This window comes from Mchenga conophoros, linkage group LG15 (assembly GCF_057382185.1).
Source record: "Mchenga conophoros isolate Kocher_MC1m ecotype Shallow Benthic linkage group LG15, M_conophoros_male_GT1.1, whole genome shotgun sequence".
Taxonomy (NCBI): domain Eukaryota; kingdom Metazoa; phylum Chordata; class Actinopteri; order Cichliformes; family Cichlidae; genus Mchenga; species Mchenga conophoros.
Window position 1 is genome coordinate 22,697,594 of NC_140540.1, and position 18,364 is coordinate 22,715,957.

At 40.6% G+C, this 18,364-nt stretch overlaps 1 protein-coding gene across 1 annotated transcript in view; it reads left to right on the top strand.

Annotated features, from left to right (window-relative positions):
* The window catches only part of galnt14 (UDP-N-acetyl-alpha-D-galactosamine:polypeptide N-acetylgalactosaminyltransferase 14 (GalNAc-T14)), a 233,650-nt gene that overhangs the window by 41,120 nt on the left and 174,166 nt on the right, over positions 1 to 18,364 (top strand). The window contains exon 2 of the mRNA XM_085248120.1: positions 3,680 to 3,849. Within this exon, the coding sequence (XP_085104246.1) occupies positions 3,680 to 3,849 (170 nt within the window). The remainder of the gene's footprint in view (positions 1 to 3,679; positions 3,850 to 18,364) is intronic.

Consider the following 18,364-nt stretch of genomic DNA (forward strand, 5'->3'; position numbering starts at 1 on the left):
ACTGAGAAATCTGATTCTCAGTCTCCCAAACAACAGGCATCTGCACTGTCTCATAAGTGATATATACTCCCTTTTAAACTCCACACACACTCCAAGCAGAGGTCTGACAGACAGAAAGTGCAGCTGTAGCTTTTTTTTTTTTTTTTTTAAAGTCATTGCCACCTTGTGTTTTTCACCACCAGCTGTTCAGGAGCTGATTGGGATTTATGAGCTACATTAACATTTTATATCTTATTTTATAATGTTTGTATTTTCTGGAGACGTAAAGATTTTTGCAGAGTCGGTTGTTTCCTTTGTGCGACACTGTCTCTGGTACTTGTGATGAATAACATAAAGTTCGTTTTTGGTGACTTACACTGACAATTTGCTTCCTTACTGGTATGTTGAAGGGCCATATGGCTGCTTTCGCATAGCCCATCAACTGCAAACTGCATATGCTTTACATTATTCATGTCTACTTTCCAATGTGTTGTAAAAGTTTTAAAGTTTGCTTCCAGAACATTTTTTTCGCCCTCATTTTACTGTAAAACTGTTGTTTTGTGGTACTGCAGTTGAAAAATGTTTTTCTAGCTTCTCTAGTCATTAAAAAGAAGAACATTTCCGTGCAAGAAATGCCTAAATTTTCTGTGTTATATTCACAGATTTGTTCCATGCTCTTTCTATGTCGCTCTGGGAGTTGGGGGGGGGTATTTTCCAACCACCAAAATCATGAATGCAGAACAGTTCAGCAGCCAGCCATCAATTCTCAGATGTCAAAATGAATTGAATGCATGTTCATTACCACTTAGTAGTAAGTGACAAAAAAACTACAGGCAAGATGGATTACCTACTGTATCTCAAGTAGCTTTTTTTTTTTAAGTCTCTGCATATGATTTTCATACATTACTGATATGAGCTGATGCCAGTGTTTTTGAAGGTTAGAAAACTTGCATCAGTCTTGCGTGGTGTACCAGAATTACAAAGTAATGGTGTACCAGACGATTTTTTTGTTTCATTTTTGTTTTCCCTTTGCTCTTAAAGCCCTCAAAACCCACAAGAGCATCAAACATTGTTTATTTGCATATTTTATGGTAAACGTGCGAAAAACTAAAACATCTGTGAGCTGAATTGAAGAGTCACAATGTTAAAGTGTTTAAATGATTTTGGACGGGTTATAGTTGTAGCATCATAAACACCCGCCTCTCCTTTGACCAAAATGATCTTAAACACAAAGAGACAAATAATATTCTGTATCTCCAGCACACGTTGTGATTTTACTCCTAAACATATCTGTTGGAGCTAATTTGAAAGTCGTCATGTTTTGCCTGCGTTGGACATAGAGCAGTGAATTTAGCTCATTTTTACACCAGTCTGATGCTAATTTATTTTGATGTAAGTTAGAAGACTGAGAATAGTCCCTGTAAGCACCAGTAACGATCACTAGGCTTTCAGTCCCACAGGTCTAGAGACCAGTTGATGACCCCCTGATGACCTCCAATTGCTATGGAAAAAATGTATAATCCCCAACTAGCTGGCAAGTGGTTGCTGGAAAGAGTGTACTGCACCAAACTCATAATGTACTCTCTGAGCGTTAGTGATACTTTCACTACTAATTACCAATTTGTGAGGCAAACCAGAAACTAGGAACGCTCCCCTTCAAAGTAAGTTGTGCCTTAGAATAGAATAGAATAAAATAGAATAGAAAGGCAGCACGGTGGCACGGTGGTTAGCACTGTTGCCGCACAGCAAGAAGGTCCTGAGTTCAATTCCACCATCAGGCCGGGGTCTTTCTGTGTGGAGTTTGCATGTTCTCCCCGTGTTTGCGTGGGTTCTCTCCGGGTACTCCGGCTTCCTCCCACCGTCCAAAGACATGCAGCTTGTGGGGATAGGTTAATTGGATAATCCAAATTGCCACTATGTGTGAATGAAAGTGAGTGCGAATGGTTGTCTGTCCCATGTGTTAGCCCTGCGACAGACTGGCAACCTGTCCAGGGTGTACCCCGCCTTTCGCCCTATGACAGCTGGGATAGGCTCCAGCACCCCCCGTGACCCTGAAAAGGATAAGCGGATGGATGGAATAGAATTCAACTTTATTGTCATGTCACAAGTACAAGGCAACGAAATGCCCTATTGCTTATTGAATGCAAACAGTTTGTTTCTAGTTTGTCACACTTTTCACAGTTTGCAGTGTTTGCCGCTCTGCACACCTCTGCACTGCATACCTGTGACCTTCCAGTAACCACTTGCCAACTGGTCGGGGAATGTAAATTTTTCCCTCGTGGCCGGTGGTTGCCTCACGGTTGCTGACAGGTGTCTTGGCCTGTGTGACTGGGGCCTCTCTTTTTCATGCAATACTGCATTGACACATTTAATTGATCATCATGCTGGATGACTGACTTGATGACTAATTGCCTCATTGATCTGTTGACTGGCTAACAAGCTACATCCAAACTGGGCTTTTCACAATGCTGGCAGCAGTGCAACAATGCAATAACATGCATGTGTGAAAAGCTGTTATTTAGAGGTGTATTTGGCTGATTTGTGCCCTTAAATGTCTGTAACAAGAAGAGGAAAAGTGGTGCGCCCCTTTTCCATGTTTGTTTGTTTGGATAGTTCAGATTTAGAGCATCACATAATGAAGAATTACAACATCAAAGTACAAACCAAACAAGCTGCCGAGAGACAAAAATGCAGCGTTTAGTCACAAAATAAGCAGGCAGCAAAGAGGATGAAAAACTGAAGCACGGCCTTCATCTTGTTAAATACCAAAAAGCAGGAACTGAAAAGCTCTCTGAATCTCCCTTAAATAAAATGACCCCTAAAAGCTCTTCAGATGCTTTTAAAAAGCCCTCTGCTGTGAGCAGCAAAGAACATGTGTGAATAAATCCAACGTTCACTAGTTCAAATGTTCTGATGACTGATAAAATAGAAAAAGATAACTGTGAACCTGATGCTTTTTTTTTTTTTAAGATTACATCACGTTGTTTCTTTTCTTATATGTCAAAGATGATTTTGAACACATGGTAGATCTTTTCATTGTGTTGACTGCCTCATGCATTTGCCCACTGCAAGCTAACTCGTTTCTACTGCACCATTGTTCAGGAACCAGAAATTGCCATTTTAATCACATGTGTCCGCTAATTAACATGTCAGACTAATACAATGCTGGACTCTCATTCACCAAAACTGAAGCACAGACTTGTTGGAAGGGCTGTACCACACGGCAACCATATTTATCACTAGCACACAGCTAGCAGCTACGCGTGTCAGTCGAAACACTCACTATTAAGCCTGAGGAAAATCCAACATGAGTGAGTTAAAAAACAAAGTTTAGTCCTAATGCAGTTATTAAAAAAGGAGTGATGGGCTCTAAAGACAAGACACATTTTTATGCCACATTAAAACACATTTTTTTCATGGTCTAAGTTGGATGTTTTAGCACGGGCACCTCAGGGGAATGACTCCCTTTTGCAGCCTGTCTCAAGTGACCGTTTGGCACTTCTTGTTGGCTTCATTTTCAGCACCTAGGCTGATATAACTGAAATAAAACAGAGCAAACTGATTTATTTAATATTTTGATTTAACAAACAGAAACTGCATCTTCTGTTATCTGTTATACCGCATCAAATTTGATGAGAGTGCATTTCTCTTTTACATGTGATCCTTAGTTCTCTTTTTAACAGCTTTGACTGATTTCCAGATTTCAGATGCAGAGTGGGAGGACATGTTGGAGGGCTTTGATGAGCGGAGTTACCTGAGCGCTCGGCGCTGGAAGCCCGGAGACGACCCGTACACTCTGTACGCTTTCAACCAGAGAGAGAGTGAACGCATCCCCAGTGATCGAGCCCTGAGAGACACTCGACACTACAGGTACAAAACCACAGAGTGCAGTATATAAAACGAACATGCACAAGTATAAATGACAACACACAGAGAAGTCTGACACAATACAACGTGTGTTGTGTTAAAGACGACAGACGAGCTTGAGAAAGTGCAGATTCTTTGTAGCAAAATGTTTCTGCAGCACCTGAAAGACAAACCTCTGGAGGAATCTATTTATTACAGGCAGACTCTACAGAGTTATGTATAAATCTATCACAAGTTTGCATCCCTGCATAAAAGGAGAGCTTATCACACAAAACAAACTCATGTTGCCTGCAGGCATAAACAAACACATCAACAAACACACAACAACACCACAGATCAGCTTTTAGTATTACAGGTATGTGTGCGCACATAAGCGCGCACGCACCGAATTAAAGCAGCAACTCCTGGAGTTCGTAATGAATCCCCTATCTGTACTAAAACAAATTTAGATTATGGAACCAACACGTTTTCATAGAGAAACCACCAAATTACAATCCGCCTGTCCGCTAAGAAATTAAATTAAACCAAAATAGAAATCCTCTTAGCAGAGCGCCGTCTTCCTCTGTTGGAAAGACGCTCAGCAGGAAGATAAGGAGCTTGCCGCATTGACAGCAGCTCCCTACTTGTATATTTCAGGAGATAAAAACTTCCAGGCACTTGTAGAAGGCGTTCAGAGGTCCAGTGTTGTTGGTTGAGATTGTGTGGGATACACAAACACGGCTTTTTTGCTGAGATTCTGTTTCTATTAGGCTTTCAACAACAAAGCCACGTCTTTGCATTGATATATAATTTTTTTCTTTTTACAATTTTTTTTTTGAGTTTTGTTTCCTGGGTTTTTCTCACCCGGCCATAATTGATGTGCCTAGAAAGTCTGGGAGCAAAGTTTATCCACCCGACGTAGTTTCTAATGATTAACCCACACACTGGGTGGTCTGTTTGCTCCTTGATTTCAAAGCAGAACCAGCATTGCATCTAGTTTGCAAACTTTCTCTCGTGCTAAAAAAATAGTGCAAAATCTCTTTCTGACTGACGGAAATAACATTAAGCGAAGAAAAAAAAGCCATGCCAATGTTGAATCTGTCTTCATTTTAGATCAAAACAGTAAGTACCAAACTGCAGTACCAAAAGTTTTTCAGGAGTCTCTAAGCGGCAGTGAGATGCACTGGATCCACCTGAGTTGTGCAATATATCTTAGATCTTTAATTAAATCAGGGAATAACAGAAGCTGTGGGAACATAAAATGAAAAATGGAGTGAAAAGGATTTTTTTAACAGTTTATATATAGATTTATAGGTTTTTGCTATGCCCCCCCCCCCTCTTTTTCCTAATTGACCTCAGTGACATGGAACTCTAATTATTGCTCCAGACCACATGGTCCCATAAATTAGACAGCATATCAGCTTCTTAGGTCCTTATGTAAAATCAAGCCTTAGAAATCTCGGTGTCGTATTTGACAGCTCGATGTCGCTCGAGCAGCATTCTAAGCAGCTGGTCCGAAACTGTTTTTATCATTTACGGAATATTTCTAAACCCAGACTAATGGTATCAAAGCTTGAACTTGAGATGATTATTCATGCTTTTATTTCTTCTCGTTTAGACTACTGTAATGGCCTTTTTACTTGTTTTAACAAATCAGCCTTAAATCGTCTTCAGACTGTGCAGAATGCTGCAGCACGTCTCTTAACAGGCACCAAGAGAAGATCGCATATCACTCCAGTCTTGGCCTCCCTTCACTGGTTGCCTGTAAATTTTAGGTTTCATTTTAAAATTTTAGTTCTAACCTTTAGGGCCCTACATGGTCAGGCTCCTCAATATTTATCTGACCTGCTGAAACCACATACATCTTCTCGGGCTTTAAGGTCATTAGATCAGAGACTGCTGGTGGTACCGCGCACTCGTTTTAAAACTCGTGGTGATCGGGCCTTTCAGACTGTGGCACCATGGTTGTGGAATTCTCTCCCACTGTCTCTTCGCTGCACGGACTCCATTGATTCTTTTAAGAAACAGCTGAAGACATTTGTATTTAGAAAAGCATTTGATTAATTTCTTCTTATGCTGTTTTATAGTTTTATTGTTTTACATTGTTTTATTTACTGTTATATTGTTTTTATATTCCCATTTCCTGTGTTGTAAAGCACTTTGTGATTTTTATCTGTGAAAAGCGCTATATAACTAAATTTTACTTACTTCCTTCAAACATCGGGGAAAACTTACTTGATAATGGATAATGGATTTGAGTGTAGCTTTAGGTCATGCCCTTCTATGCATCCAGTTGACAAATGTTCAACATGCTACTTTCTTCAGACATTCGTTATGCTGTTTAAGCTCCTTCAGCTTGCTTAAAGTGTGTCTACAAGCTGCTTTGCAACCCATCTTCATCCCAGTTCTGTTCTCTTTGAGGGTTTTGGTGCTGCTCATGGAGGGGCGTTGATGTCCCATACCACAAAACATGATTACAGATCGCAATCCTTTTCATTTTTTTCATGATTTTTTTTACTAGTATATGTATAGTATATTACTTCATAGTATATGAAGTACATGTCCAGCTTGAACATCCGTTGTCCTGTTTTGCACATGTGTATGTGAGCCAGTGTTTGCTGTGTGATTAACCTCCTAAGACCCGAACTCTTCCACAGCATGCATTTTTAATTTCTCTTTGATATTTGGGCATATTGGGGCGCGATGAATGTAAAAACAAAGAATTTTTTACCTTATTTTTGTTTTTAAGAAAAATGAGAGCCACATATGAGGATATTCGTTTAAAATTTTGATAGAACAGTAGCAGTATAATGTCCTTGTAAGTGGATATCAGGCCCTTGTAGAGCAAAATTAAGTAGTTTGGTCTAAATTACCCAAAATGTGATGTCCACATATGTGGACCCCAGGTCCTAGGAGGTTAAAGGTTACAAGGCAGCTCATGGTGACCCAGCTCCCTAAGAGGAAGCTGCATGTGGGTGTTTGTTGGGTGACTGTTGGTTTTGGCAGTCGTGCTGAACATGGTCATGTCCTGATTGGTTGCTGCTGCTGTGGCTGATGGTGATGAGCACAGCAGGTTACAACTTCACAGGCTATAATCTGTTAGCGTAGCCGGCATGTACATCACTGTGTGCGGATGTGTTTTGACGTGTGATGAGGAGATTGATGTCTGACTCAGTCATAGCTTGTCTGCTGCTTCCAACACTGACTGTGTGTGCGTGTGTGTCTGTGCACAAGTGTGAGTATTTCTGAGTGTTTATCCATATGTGCACGCTAATGTGCGTAAGTGCACATTGTGCCGATCGTTTGCATCATCTGCTGTGCTACCGGAGGAGGGAAATTCACTGTCGAGCTGACATAAGGCGACTGAGAAATGTGTGAGTTGTGTGTCTCATTGTGTGTGTGTGTTAGAAAAGTGAGAAGGATGTGTAGGAAGGGGGGACCAGGGATACGCTTACACATTAATCTGTTAGCAGGGAGGTAGGGGGCTGATGGTGCTCATTTATCTCATATAGGACAGCGAAGTGTGCGTGTCTGTCTGCACGCATGTGTGTGGATGGGGAGGGGGGTTGCTGTTATGTGATTATCTGTTAACTCAGTTACCTTGTAGCTGTAGATCACAGGAGCACTTGGCAGGGGAAAATGAAGGCGCCTCATCCTGTTTTAGGATTGGAAAAAAGAAGAAAAACTGCAGTAAAATCTTTGACTGTAGCTACTGAGGTATTCTTAGAAACACCTTCTTTTCTACTGCAGAGTCATGGAGGTACTTCCTACACCTTGGCAGGGTTCCCAAGAGGAACTATTTGGCTTAAATTAAAGGTGGTGTGAGGGCTGGTGGGAAGGAAATTGGATAAGACAAGACAAACGGATATGGGAATGATGCAGCTGGGAACTGCGTGCCGTGTTTGAATGTTAACCTTATCTTAGGTGTTTGATTCAATGCCAAATATTTTCTGTTCTCACCTTTCACAAAAATAAGCACAGGTTTAACAACTTGGAGGTTTTGATACCATGGTGATGTATGCTTGTTCCCATTACTTCTATGTGCAGAAATGTAAAAAAAAAAAAATCCAAAACAGACAAGAAAAGCATTTCCATTTTGTCTAGTGAACATATTTATATGTTCAGAAATATTTCTGCTTATGCTGAAAATCAGTGGCCCCATCTAAAGAAACCAAGTCCAAGGAAATTGACTGACAGGCCATCTCTCTAAAGAAGCAACTTAGCAATGAACCTTGAAAGCTAAATAGAAAGACACAAAACCAAGAAGAATTTTAGATTACCACTCTAAAGGAAAGCACCAGAAGCGAAAACACAGCAGGTTTAGTGAAGCTGCTTCAGGTCTGTTATTTTCCCAGTGGGGCAAGGATAAGCTAAAGATTAGCAGGCTTGGAGAGATCAGGAATCTATAAGATCCGTAACCCCTGATGGTAAGACTGTGGCTGCGACCACAGAGATGAATGCAGTGCAGGTGGAAATTGTACGATTTGTGTATACAGGGGGTAAATGTGTCGGCAAGAGAGATGCAGTTGGTAAACTATAATAGATGATTACTTAATATATGATTGCAAGGTGATGGAGTGGTTAGCACTATTGCCTCACAGTGAAAAGGTCCTGGGTTAAAATCTGGGTGCTTGTAAGTACCCCACCTCTTACCCCGGTCCCAGCTGGTTGCAGCAAATGGTTGCTCCTCCCTGAGCCTGATTCTGGTGGAGTTTTCTTAATGGTAAAATGATGTTTTTCCTTCCTGGTGTCACCAAGTGCTTGCTCAGATGCGGTCTTGTGATTGTTAGGGTTTTATCTCTATTATTGTAAGGTCTTTACCGCACAGGATAACGTGCCTTGAGGCAACAGTTGGTGTAATTTGGCATATATAAATAACATTGAACTGAAAAGTATTTTTGAGGTTGGGCTGCTTTCACCAACAATGCCAAAGCCTAGCACTGAAAACTAAGGCTACTCAATTAGCCCTAATCTTCAATTAACCGGAAGGCAAAAAGCACAGTGACAATTATTTCATGATCTTGAGTATTTAACATCATTAATTATGAACTCACTGAATTTATTAAAAACGTAATAAATGAAAAATGTGGTGGCTGATTCAGTTCAATCTTTGACCAAAGTCTGCCTTGGTAGAGCCACCTATACCTGCTGATCTCTTCAGCAGGATGTCTGCAGATGCAGACAGGGGCAACAAGAGGCCAAGGAAGCAGCTGACTTAGCCCAAGTTGACACCATTGCAACCACGAGCTTTTCATCCTCGAGGTTTAAAAAAAGGGAAGCTGTGTTCTTTATTTATAAGGTTTTTAGCAAAAACAAAAAAGAAAGAGGTCACAAAACAGTTGCAAAAGGGTAATTGTTTCATTCCTGTTATCTTATTTTCATAATCACTAAAAGCCAAAATTATAATTGAAATTAAAATCTGATTAAACAGCCAGCTCTACTGAAGGTAACTCTGGGCTACAGTGTGGTTAGTATATTTTATACATTAATTTTGCAGCTGTATGAATCTCACATTGATCCTCAAGCTGTTTGTTGTTTGTGTCTGTGCGTTGCAGAGTCACTGCATTAAGAACAGTGGTGTTCAGGTTGGTAGGGGGTCCAGAGAGGTGTGGAAAACAATTTCTTTTGAAGCAGTGTTTTGTATATTTATTTATTTGTATTTTTGAAGGGAAGGCAGGATGTCCAGGTTGTTACTGCGTATGGGGGGAGTGCTTCTGTCTCTATCTTGTGTTTGACGGTGGAACAGTGGAGTGTATGCAAGAGGAAAGAAATGAGAAGAGAGCTACAAACAGCTTAAGCAAAGATAGGAAGATAGAAGAGAGAAGGTGATAAGAGAAAGAGGAGGAAGAAAAGTCAAGTGGAGATTAGGGAAGGGAGAGAAGGGGAAGTGGTAGAGGAGGAGACTATAGGGGAGATGGGGGGAGATGCCACAAGCTGCTGAGAGGAGAGATAATTGCCACATGCAGAGCTGAGGAAGCTGTGTATGTGTTGGGGTGTGTGTGCTTGTGTGCGTGTGTGTATAAACCACTCCACTTCAGTGCGCTGCTATTATCTCGGTGAACAGGGGAACCTCCCTCTGTCTGCTCTCCGGCAGACAGTCTATAAGCCCAACAGCCGCTTCGCTGCAGGGATTAGATCCAAGTAGGGAGACAATGGGCTGATACAGTACAGGGAGGAAACATGTCCTACAGTTATGCACAATAGGTTGATATGGCAACAGGAAGTGTGTAAGAAAAATGTTTTAATGCGTGAGTAGACAACAAAAAGTGATGTTCAGTGCAAGACAAGTTGTTAAAAAACAAACTTTTATGTATTGAAGAAATATCGAAAGCACTTTTATCAACATGCCATAGAGAGAAATATCATCTGTATATACTGTCTCACTATCTTCAAATGCAGAAAATATGCATAAATATATTTTACACATTTTGTTCCACTGACTTCACTTTTATACACTATTTGTCAAAACTATTCGCTCGTACGCCTTCACACTCATTTGAGCTGAAGTAGCATCCCATTCATAATTCATAGGGTTTAATATGATGCCGGCCCACCCTTTGCAGCTTTAACTCTTCTGGGAAGAGTTTAGGGGTGTGTTTATGGGAATTTTTGCCATTCTTCTAGGAGTAGTTTCGTGAGGTTAGACACTGATGTTGGACGAGAAAGCTTGACTTTCAGTCTCCACTCTAATTCATCCCAAAAGGGTTCTGTCGGGTTGAGGTCAGGATTTTCTGCAGGCCAGTAATGTTCTTCCACACCAAAGTTGCTTATCTATTTCCTTGTGGACCTTGCTTTTTACACTGGTGGGCAGTCATGTTGGAACAGGAAGGTTTCCATCCCCAAATTTTTCCCGCAAAGTTGAGAGTATGAAATTGTCCAAAATGTGTTGATATGTGAAGCATTAAGAGTAACTTTCACTGGAACTAAGGGGCCTGAAAAACAACCCCACACCATAATACCCCATCCAACTTTACATATTCATACAAGTACCGTTCTCCAACTGCTAAACCCAGAGTCATCCATCAGATTGCCAGATGGAGAAGCCATGAAGCTCTCTGCACACTGTTCTTGAGCTAATGTGAAGGGCACATGATGTTTGGAGGCCTGTAGTGGTTGAATCTGCAGAAAGCTGGCGACACCTGCGCACTATGCACCTCAGTATCCACTGAAAGTGGAACTGTGTGTGGAACTGTGGAATATTTATTAGTGAGGAAATTTCATGACTGGACATGCTGCACAGGTTCATGTTTTATTTTTATTTATTTTATTTATTTGATTTTTTAACCAGTGTTTTTCTATATCACAGGAAGTATTTTTATTTCTTTTTTTTCTTTTCTTTTCTTTTCCTTTCTTTTTCTTTTTTTTTTCATGCGTTTTAGGTTAAAAGACCTCACCATGTGGTTGAAAGAATGTTGGAAACATTGTTTGGCTGTCTGTTGAATATCCTTTCCTTTAGTTTCTCACATGGAGCAGCTTCCTTTAGATTTTTCGTACATGATCTTTTTATTAATTAGAACAAAAAATAGAAACACAAAATACCAAAGGGCTGATTGTTTGGAAATTAAGTTCAACATGCAGGCAACAAAAAGTGTCTGAAAGCATTTTGGATGCAGAAATGCTGCATTATACTTACATTGCAGTTTTGCTGTTAAACCATGACCATTTTTGACTATGGACACACTTTTACTGTTGCAAAGGTATTTTTTGGGTTTATTTTTGCACAAGACAAGATTTATTTAAGTATTTTAGGTCAAACTCCTGCACCTTTGCTTTATTTTGTTACCTGAAAAATTTAAAATACAGTATTATGACAAGCCCTCTGCTGTCTTGGAAGGAGTTACAGCCTCCTCTTTAAAAGGTCATCCTCCAACTCACCCATTTGGTCATTGCCCTCTTGTCTGTTATGTACTTGACACAAACCGTCTTTGGTGATTACTTTTTTGTTAGTTTATCTTCCTATTTCTATTATACTCATTTGTCTGTGCTGTCAGTTATCAGGCAAGGCCCTAGGGAGAAATAATGGTATTAAAGTGGTTCCACAGTCAGCCACATTGAAGCTGGTGTAAAAACATTAAAAATGTGTAAAACTATCATCCTTTCTGTCCTCTGAAGCACATCTGAACAACACACACTGCGTAGCACACAATTTGTCATTTTCTTTGTTTTGCCTCAGTGGAAGATGTGATAACGCTCCAGTGTTTTGTTGTTACTGCTCCAAAATGGAGGCATCTCTCCTGCAACCAGACAGTGCTGCAGGGAGAAAAAACCCAACAGTCCATTCAGTCACTTACTAATTATTTGATTACATTTTGACCCTGTGATGCTCAAACACTTATTACTAACTAGATCATGCAGTCGTTCAGCACTGCCCTGCCTGTGCGTGTGAACGTGTGTGTTACATGTGCACACTGGCGTCAGTGTCCTTTCACACTCAGTCGGCTACTTAGTCATATTTCCATGAATCACAACAAGCAGCTAAACATTAATCACTGTATTAGCTCTGGTGCCTCCCACGCTAACACTTGTCATCCTTCTCAGATCACAAGCCTCGAAAATACACAAAGAAAAAATCCCTCTGAACTCTGACGCTAAATGATTTTTATTATCTCTTGTCAGGCTTGCTTATTTGATTACCTGCTCTGGTGATGAATGATCAGAGTCTGGTATCAAAAGCAGATGGAAGAAACATAAAACAACCTCGAGGCTCACATTTTCTTTATATCGATGTTCTACGAAAATGCTCGGATGTGGAGAAAAAAAAATACAGGTCTGACCTCCAAAAAGTATAAACACCACCCACTGCATTACTTTATTTGCTTCTTCCCAGTAAGCACAGATTTGGTGATTTGTAACACATTAGATGTCTAGACTTTTAAAGTGGAAGCACTTGACTATAATATCATCAGTCTTCTTGCAGACCTTCAAATAACCGCCTACTGGTTAGATTTATTGGTCATTCATGTAAGTCAGGTGGTGTGTCCATTGACAAAAAACTGAAGTTTTCTTGTTGATTGAATATTATCCTTTCAACCAATCAATCGAGTTTACAGAGGGTTGATGTTTTTGTTGTTGGCATGAGTTTTGCACTGGACAAATGTCCCTGCAATAATAGATACAGAGATAATGCAGAGACAAACACAACAATTATATGATCCCCCCCCCCCCCCAAGCTCTTTGGCGACTGTGGGAAGGAAGAAACCTCCAGCAGAACCAGGCTCAGGGAGGGGCGGCCATCTGCCGTGGCCGGTTGGGTGAGAGAAGGAAGGCAGGATGAAACACATTCTGTGGAGGAGATTAATAACAAGTACTTGTTATTTAAATTATTGTAATCATTAGGTTGCAAAGCAAAGTTACAGATGTTGTACATTTTATGCTGGGTAACAAAAAAAGTATAAAAGAATGAGTATATAGTTTATTTATAAAAACCTGATTTTCTTGATGAAATGTGGAGGATGAGTTCAGTAGCCGCACAGCCTGAGTGTGTTAAAAAGCGTGGTACTAGGGTGATAAGTCCTTTTCCTACTCCTGGCTCCTTATCTTTCCATCTATGGTGTGTGTTTCTTGTATGGTTGTGTCCCAATACAGGGAGTGCAGAATTATTAGGCAAATGAGTATTTTGTCCACATCATCCTCTTCATGCATGTTGTCTTACTCCAAGCTGTATAGGCTCGAAAGCCTACTACCAATTAAGCATATTAGGTGATGTGCAACTCTGTAATGAGAAGGGGTGTGGTCTAATGACATCAACACCCTATATCAGGTGTGCATAATTATTAGGCAACGTCCTTTCCTTTGGCAAAATGGGTCAAAAGAAGGACTTGACAGGCTCAGAAAAGTCAAAAATAGTGAGATATCTTGCAGAGGGATGCAGCAGTCTCAAAATTGCAAAGCTTCTGAAGCGTGATCATCGAACAATCAAGCGTTTCATTCAAAATAGTCAACAGGGTCGCAAGAAGCGTGTGGAAAAACCAAGGCGCAAAATAACTGCCCATGAACTGAGAAAAGTCAAGCGTGCAGCTGCCAAGATGCCACTTGCCACCAGTTTGGCCATATTTCAGAGCTGCAACATCACTGGAGTGCCCAAAAGCACAAGGTGTGCAATACTCAGAGACATGGCCAAGGTAAGAAAGGCTGAAAGACGACCACCACTGAACAAGACACACAAGCTGAAACGTCAAGACTGGGCCAAGAAATATCTCAAGACTGGTTTTTCTAAGGTTTTATGGACTGATGAAATGAGAGTGAGTCTTGATGGGCCAGATGGATGGGCCCGTGGCTGGATTGGTAAAGGGCAGAGAGCTCCAGTCCGACTCAGACGTCGGCAAGGTGGAGGTGGAGTACTGGTTTGGGCTGGTATCATCAAAGATGAGCTTGTGGGGCCTTTTCGGGTTGAGGATGGAGTCAAGCTCAACTCCCAGTCCTACTGCCAGTTTCTGGAAGACCCCTTCTTCAAGCAGTGGTACAGGAAGAAGTCTGCATCCTTCAAGAAAAACATGATTTTCATGCAGTACAATGCTCCATCACACGCGTCCAAGTACTCCACAGCGTGGCTGGCAAGAAAGGGTATAAAAGAAGAAAAACTAATGACATGGCCTCCTTGTTCACCTGATCTGAACCCCATTGAGAACCTGTGGTCCATCATCAAATGTGAGATTTACAAGGAGGGAAAACAGTACACCTCTCTGAACAGTGTCTGGGAGGCTGTGGTTGCTGCTGCACGCAATGTTGATGGTGAACAGATCAAAACACTGACAGAATCCATGGATGGCAGGCTTTTGAGTGTCCTTGCAAAGAAAGGTGGCTATATTGGTCGCTGATTTGTTTTTGTTTTGTTTTTGAATGTCAGAAATGTATATTTGTGAATGTGGAGATGTTATATTGGTTTCACTGGTGAAAATAAATAATTGAAATGAGTATATATTTGTTTTTTGTTAAGTTGCCTAATAACTATGCACAGTAATAGTCACCTGCACACACAGATATCCCCCTAAAATAGCTAAAACTAAAAACAAACTAAAAACTACTTCCAAAAACATTCAGCTTTGATATTAATGAGTTTTTTGGGTTCATTGAGAACATGGTTGTTGTTCAATAATAAAATTATTCCTCAAAAATACAACTTGCCTAATAATTCTGCACTCCCTGTAACATTACATGTTTCCAAAGGGTTCTGATCATTTCACATGTTTCTGTGAGATCATCCACTGACGGTTGTGTGGTGGTGATGTAGATTTGTTTCTGTTCATCAGTCTTAGTCAAATAAACCAGATTGCATCCAAAGTCTACCTATTTTTTTGCTCACTGTGTGCAGCATTGCAATTCTAGGAATCATGGCTTCAAACGAAAGCGTCTGAAGCCCACTTGTTATTCTGAGCAAAGATGAGTTCTCTCAATATCGAATCCTGGCTCAGTTACAGGTTTTGAGGGGGCAGTTCATAGCACTCTCAAACACTTCATGGCAACTGGATCAGTTGTACCCAAAGCACGATCGGGCAAACTAAAAGACCTTGCACTATCAGAGGATCAATAACACAAACATTGTTCACTAAGATACAAAAAAAATCACCTTCATCTCAGAAAAAAGATTTACTAAATAAAGAATGGAAGAACTTTGATGGTTTAATAATGAGGAATAATTGATATAAATGTTAGATTTCATTTGCAAGAGATTCGCAATTTGCATAATTTTATTGTATATTAAATTATATATGCAAAGACATGCAGTTAGTGGGGTTAGGTTTCTGGATTGGTGCAAAAGGTACCCCGCCTCTCACCCTTTGTCACCTAGGAAGGCTCCAACCCCCTTCTGACCCTGAATTGGATAAGCGGGAGGAGGGATGGATGGAATAAGTTATATTCATAACGATATTATATTTTATTAACTGTAACTCTGTGTTATAGTCACTGAGTTATTATTCTTCATTAGAAATATAATATTGTTTCTTTCATCATTAGAAATATCTACGCAACATTTTTTCCCCCCTAATGTTAGGCTTTAAGTAGCAAAGATGCTAATATGCACCACATGTTTTAAAGTACTTTGAGGCAGGTTCCTGTGTCCTCCAATGTTCCCAGTTTATCCTGAATTCCAGTCCAGGATGTTCCCCAGTCAAAAAATACCAGTGGTTCCTCTTAAGTGTGCCACTGTTTACACTGGGTCTAACGAACAGCACAAACCACAGCAGAAAGCTCTCTGTGAGGCGAGGAAATCCCCTTGGTGTATTGTGGGTAATCTGCTGATGTGGAACCTGAGCTGCGAAGCACCCCGGTGCTCTACAACAGCGCAGAGTGACAGTGATGCTAAGCAGCTTTACCACAGCTAGCGTCTCAGCTAACCGTCCTGCTCTGTCTCTGAGATGAATGTGTGTCGAAACAATCACCGAGCAGACGACATTACAAGTGTATCTGCTCTGATACCTGATTAGATTTGTTTGACTTTTCTTTAGCCTCTGTGCTTTTGGATTCTGCCCTTTTTTTTTTTATCCCAGCTGCTGCTTTTCTTTGGCATCTTTTGCTCTGTTGATGAGTGCAGAGAATTACGGGGATTTACATTATGAGAAAAATACGCTGCATGTTTGAAACATGAGGCAGAGCTGCGCCTTGAAATAGACTGATGGTGGATTTGAGTGAAGCTCTGATGTCTCATTGATTTCACCTCTTAAATCCACTTTTCAGCTGTGAAGGTGAGATGCAGAAGAAGAAGAGGAAGCAGATTAAAAAGTTTTTAAGTCCTCGTATATTTTGGGCATGAATGGTAAAATGTAAAAAGCCGCCCGGTCTGAAACACACAGTGGCTGGTGTTGTGTTTTGCACTGCTGCATCTATTGTGTTATTTTAGTGTTTCATGTCTCTCAGATAAAGCAAGCTGAAGAAAAGTGTTGTAGCTATAAAAGTGCTGCGTAAATCTCATCACAACACTACAAGTTAAGCCAAAACTGATTATATCTTCTGAACCCCCAAACCCATCTGGAGGTTTGGAAGATTATAAACAGGAAGAAGGGAAATCATTACTAAAAGATTAATTGCGATTATGCAATAAAAAAATAACTCTTTCCTTTTGGGCTAGGTTAATTAAATTGCTTGTTGTGCAGCACTGTTTTTGGGTTTAATTGTGCCATAGAAATAAACTGACTTGACAAATTTACTTGATTTAAGTCAACCAATGGGGGATGCAAGGAAGTATACCTTTGTTTTAGGTCATTTGATTCCCAATCATTGGTAGTAGATTACAGTGGGTCCAGAATTTGTGGGAGTACGTTTGGATACATATGCTTTTCATATCAGGTACAAATGGTTTGTTTTCAGTTCTCAAACTTGTCAGACTCTTTGGTTGGTTCTCACAAAAGAACAAAAAAGAACCGTAATTACCCGTGAAACACACACACACTGATGGAGGCAGTTCTATGCATGTGCATAGAGCTTTCTTTGAGCTTAAAAAAAGGATTACATAGAATGTGATCTTTTTGGCTATTCCTCCTTAACCCAAGCGCAGAAATACACAAGGGTGAGCCAGAGGATCAAGCTGAGTGACAGTTTGATTGAGCTTTTATACAGGTGCAGTGCTTGATTGGAACACAGGAGTCAGGCACTGGTCAATTCAGCCATGGTGGAAGGCTAGATGAAGGATAGACAATGAAAATGATGAGCTCAGCAGGAGCTAAATGGAGGAACCAATCAGGAATAGGGTCTTATACATAATTAATTTCCGTGCAAGATAAAATAGTTCATCACGCTGTGAGGGGTTGGAACATAATGACCTAGGACTGGAAGAGATCTCAACACTCTGGCTGATCTGTAGATGGAAAAATGAAAACCTGACGACAGGATCGCATCGATAAATGTACAGTTCAGCCTGGCCTTCTTGTGACCTGCACACCAGTGTAACCAATCAGTATTAAAAACAAATTAATTTAATTTCATGCTCTGAAATATGGTAATTATGATATTATTTGATAGTTAACTGCAGAATTTATGTAATATCTACCTACACAATGTGAATGGGGCCACATAATGGCACAGTGTGTGTGTGTTTGTGGATTTGTGTGTGTCACAGGGGTTGCGGCAATCATCGATTGGTCCAGTCACGTATTGATCCATCTTCATCGATTGGCTGGTGTAAGTGCCTGTCAACCATCCTGTCACTGCCACTCCTCACTTGAAGGATTGCTGTTACATCCACTACTTGTCGTCCTCCTGTGCTGAGCATGTGTGTGTATTACTCTTGTGCTGTGCAGCTCCTTTTGTCTTCTTTTTCTGATCATTTTCTCCTCTCCTTACCTTCTCCATCTCCTTCCCCCCTTTTACTTCTCTCTGCCATTTTCTCTCATTTCTGCTTCAGGCCATATCTAAATTGAGCTGGACCCAGAGAACAGTCAATACTGCCTGATCCCTGCAGATGTGTGTTCTGTGTGTGTTGGGTTTTTTAAATTTTAAAGTAAAAGATGGATGGAAAAAAGGAGAAGAAAATGGAGGCATAGAGTGTGTTTGACAGTTCAACACAGAACCTCATGGGGTGCACAGTACATGCATCCAGAGGGGG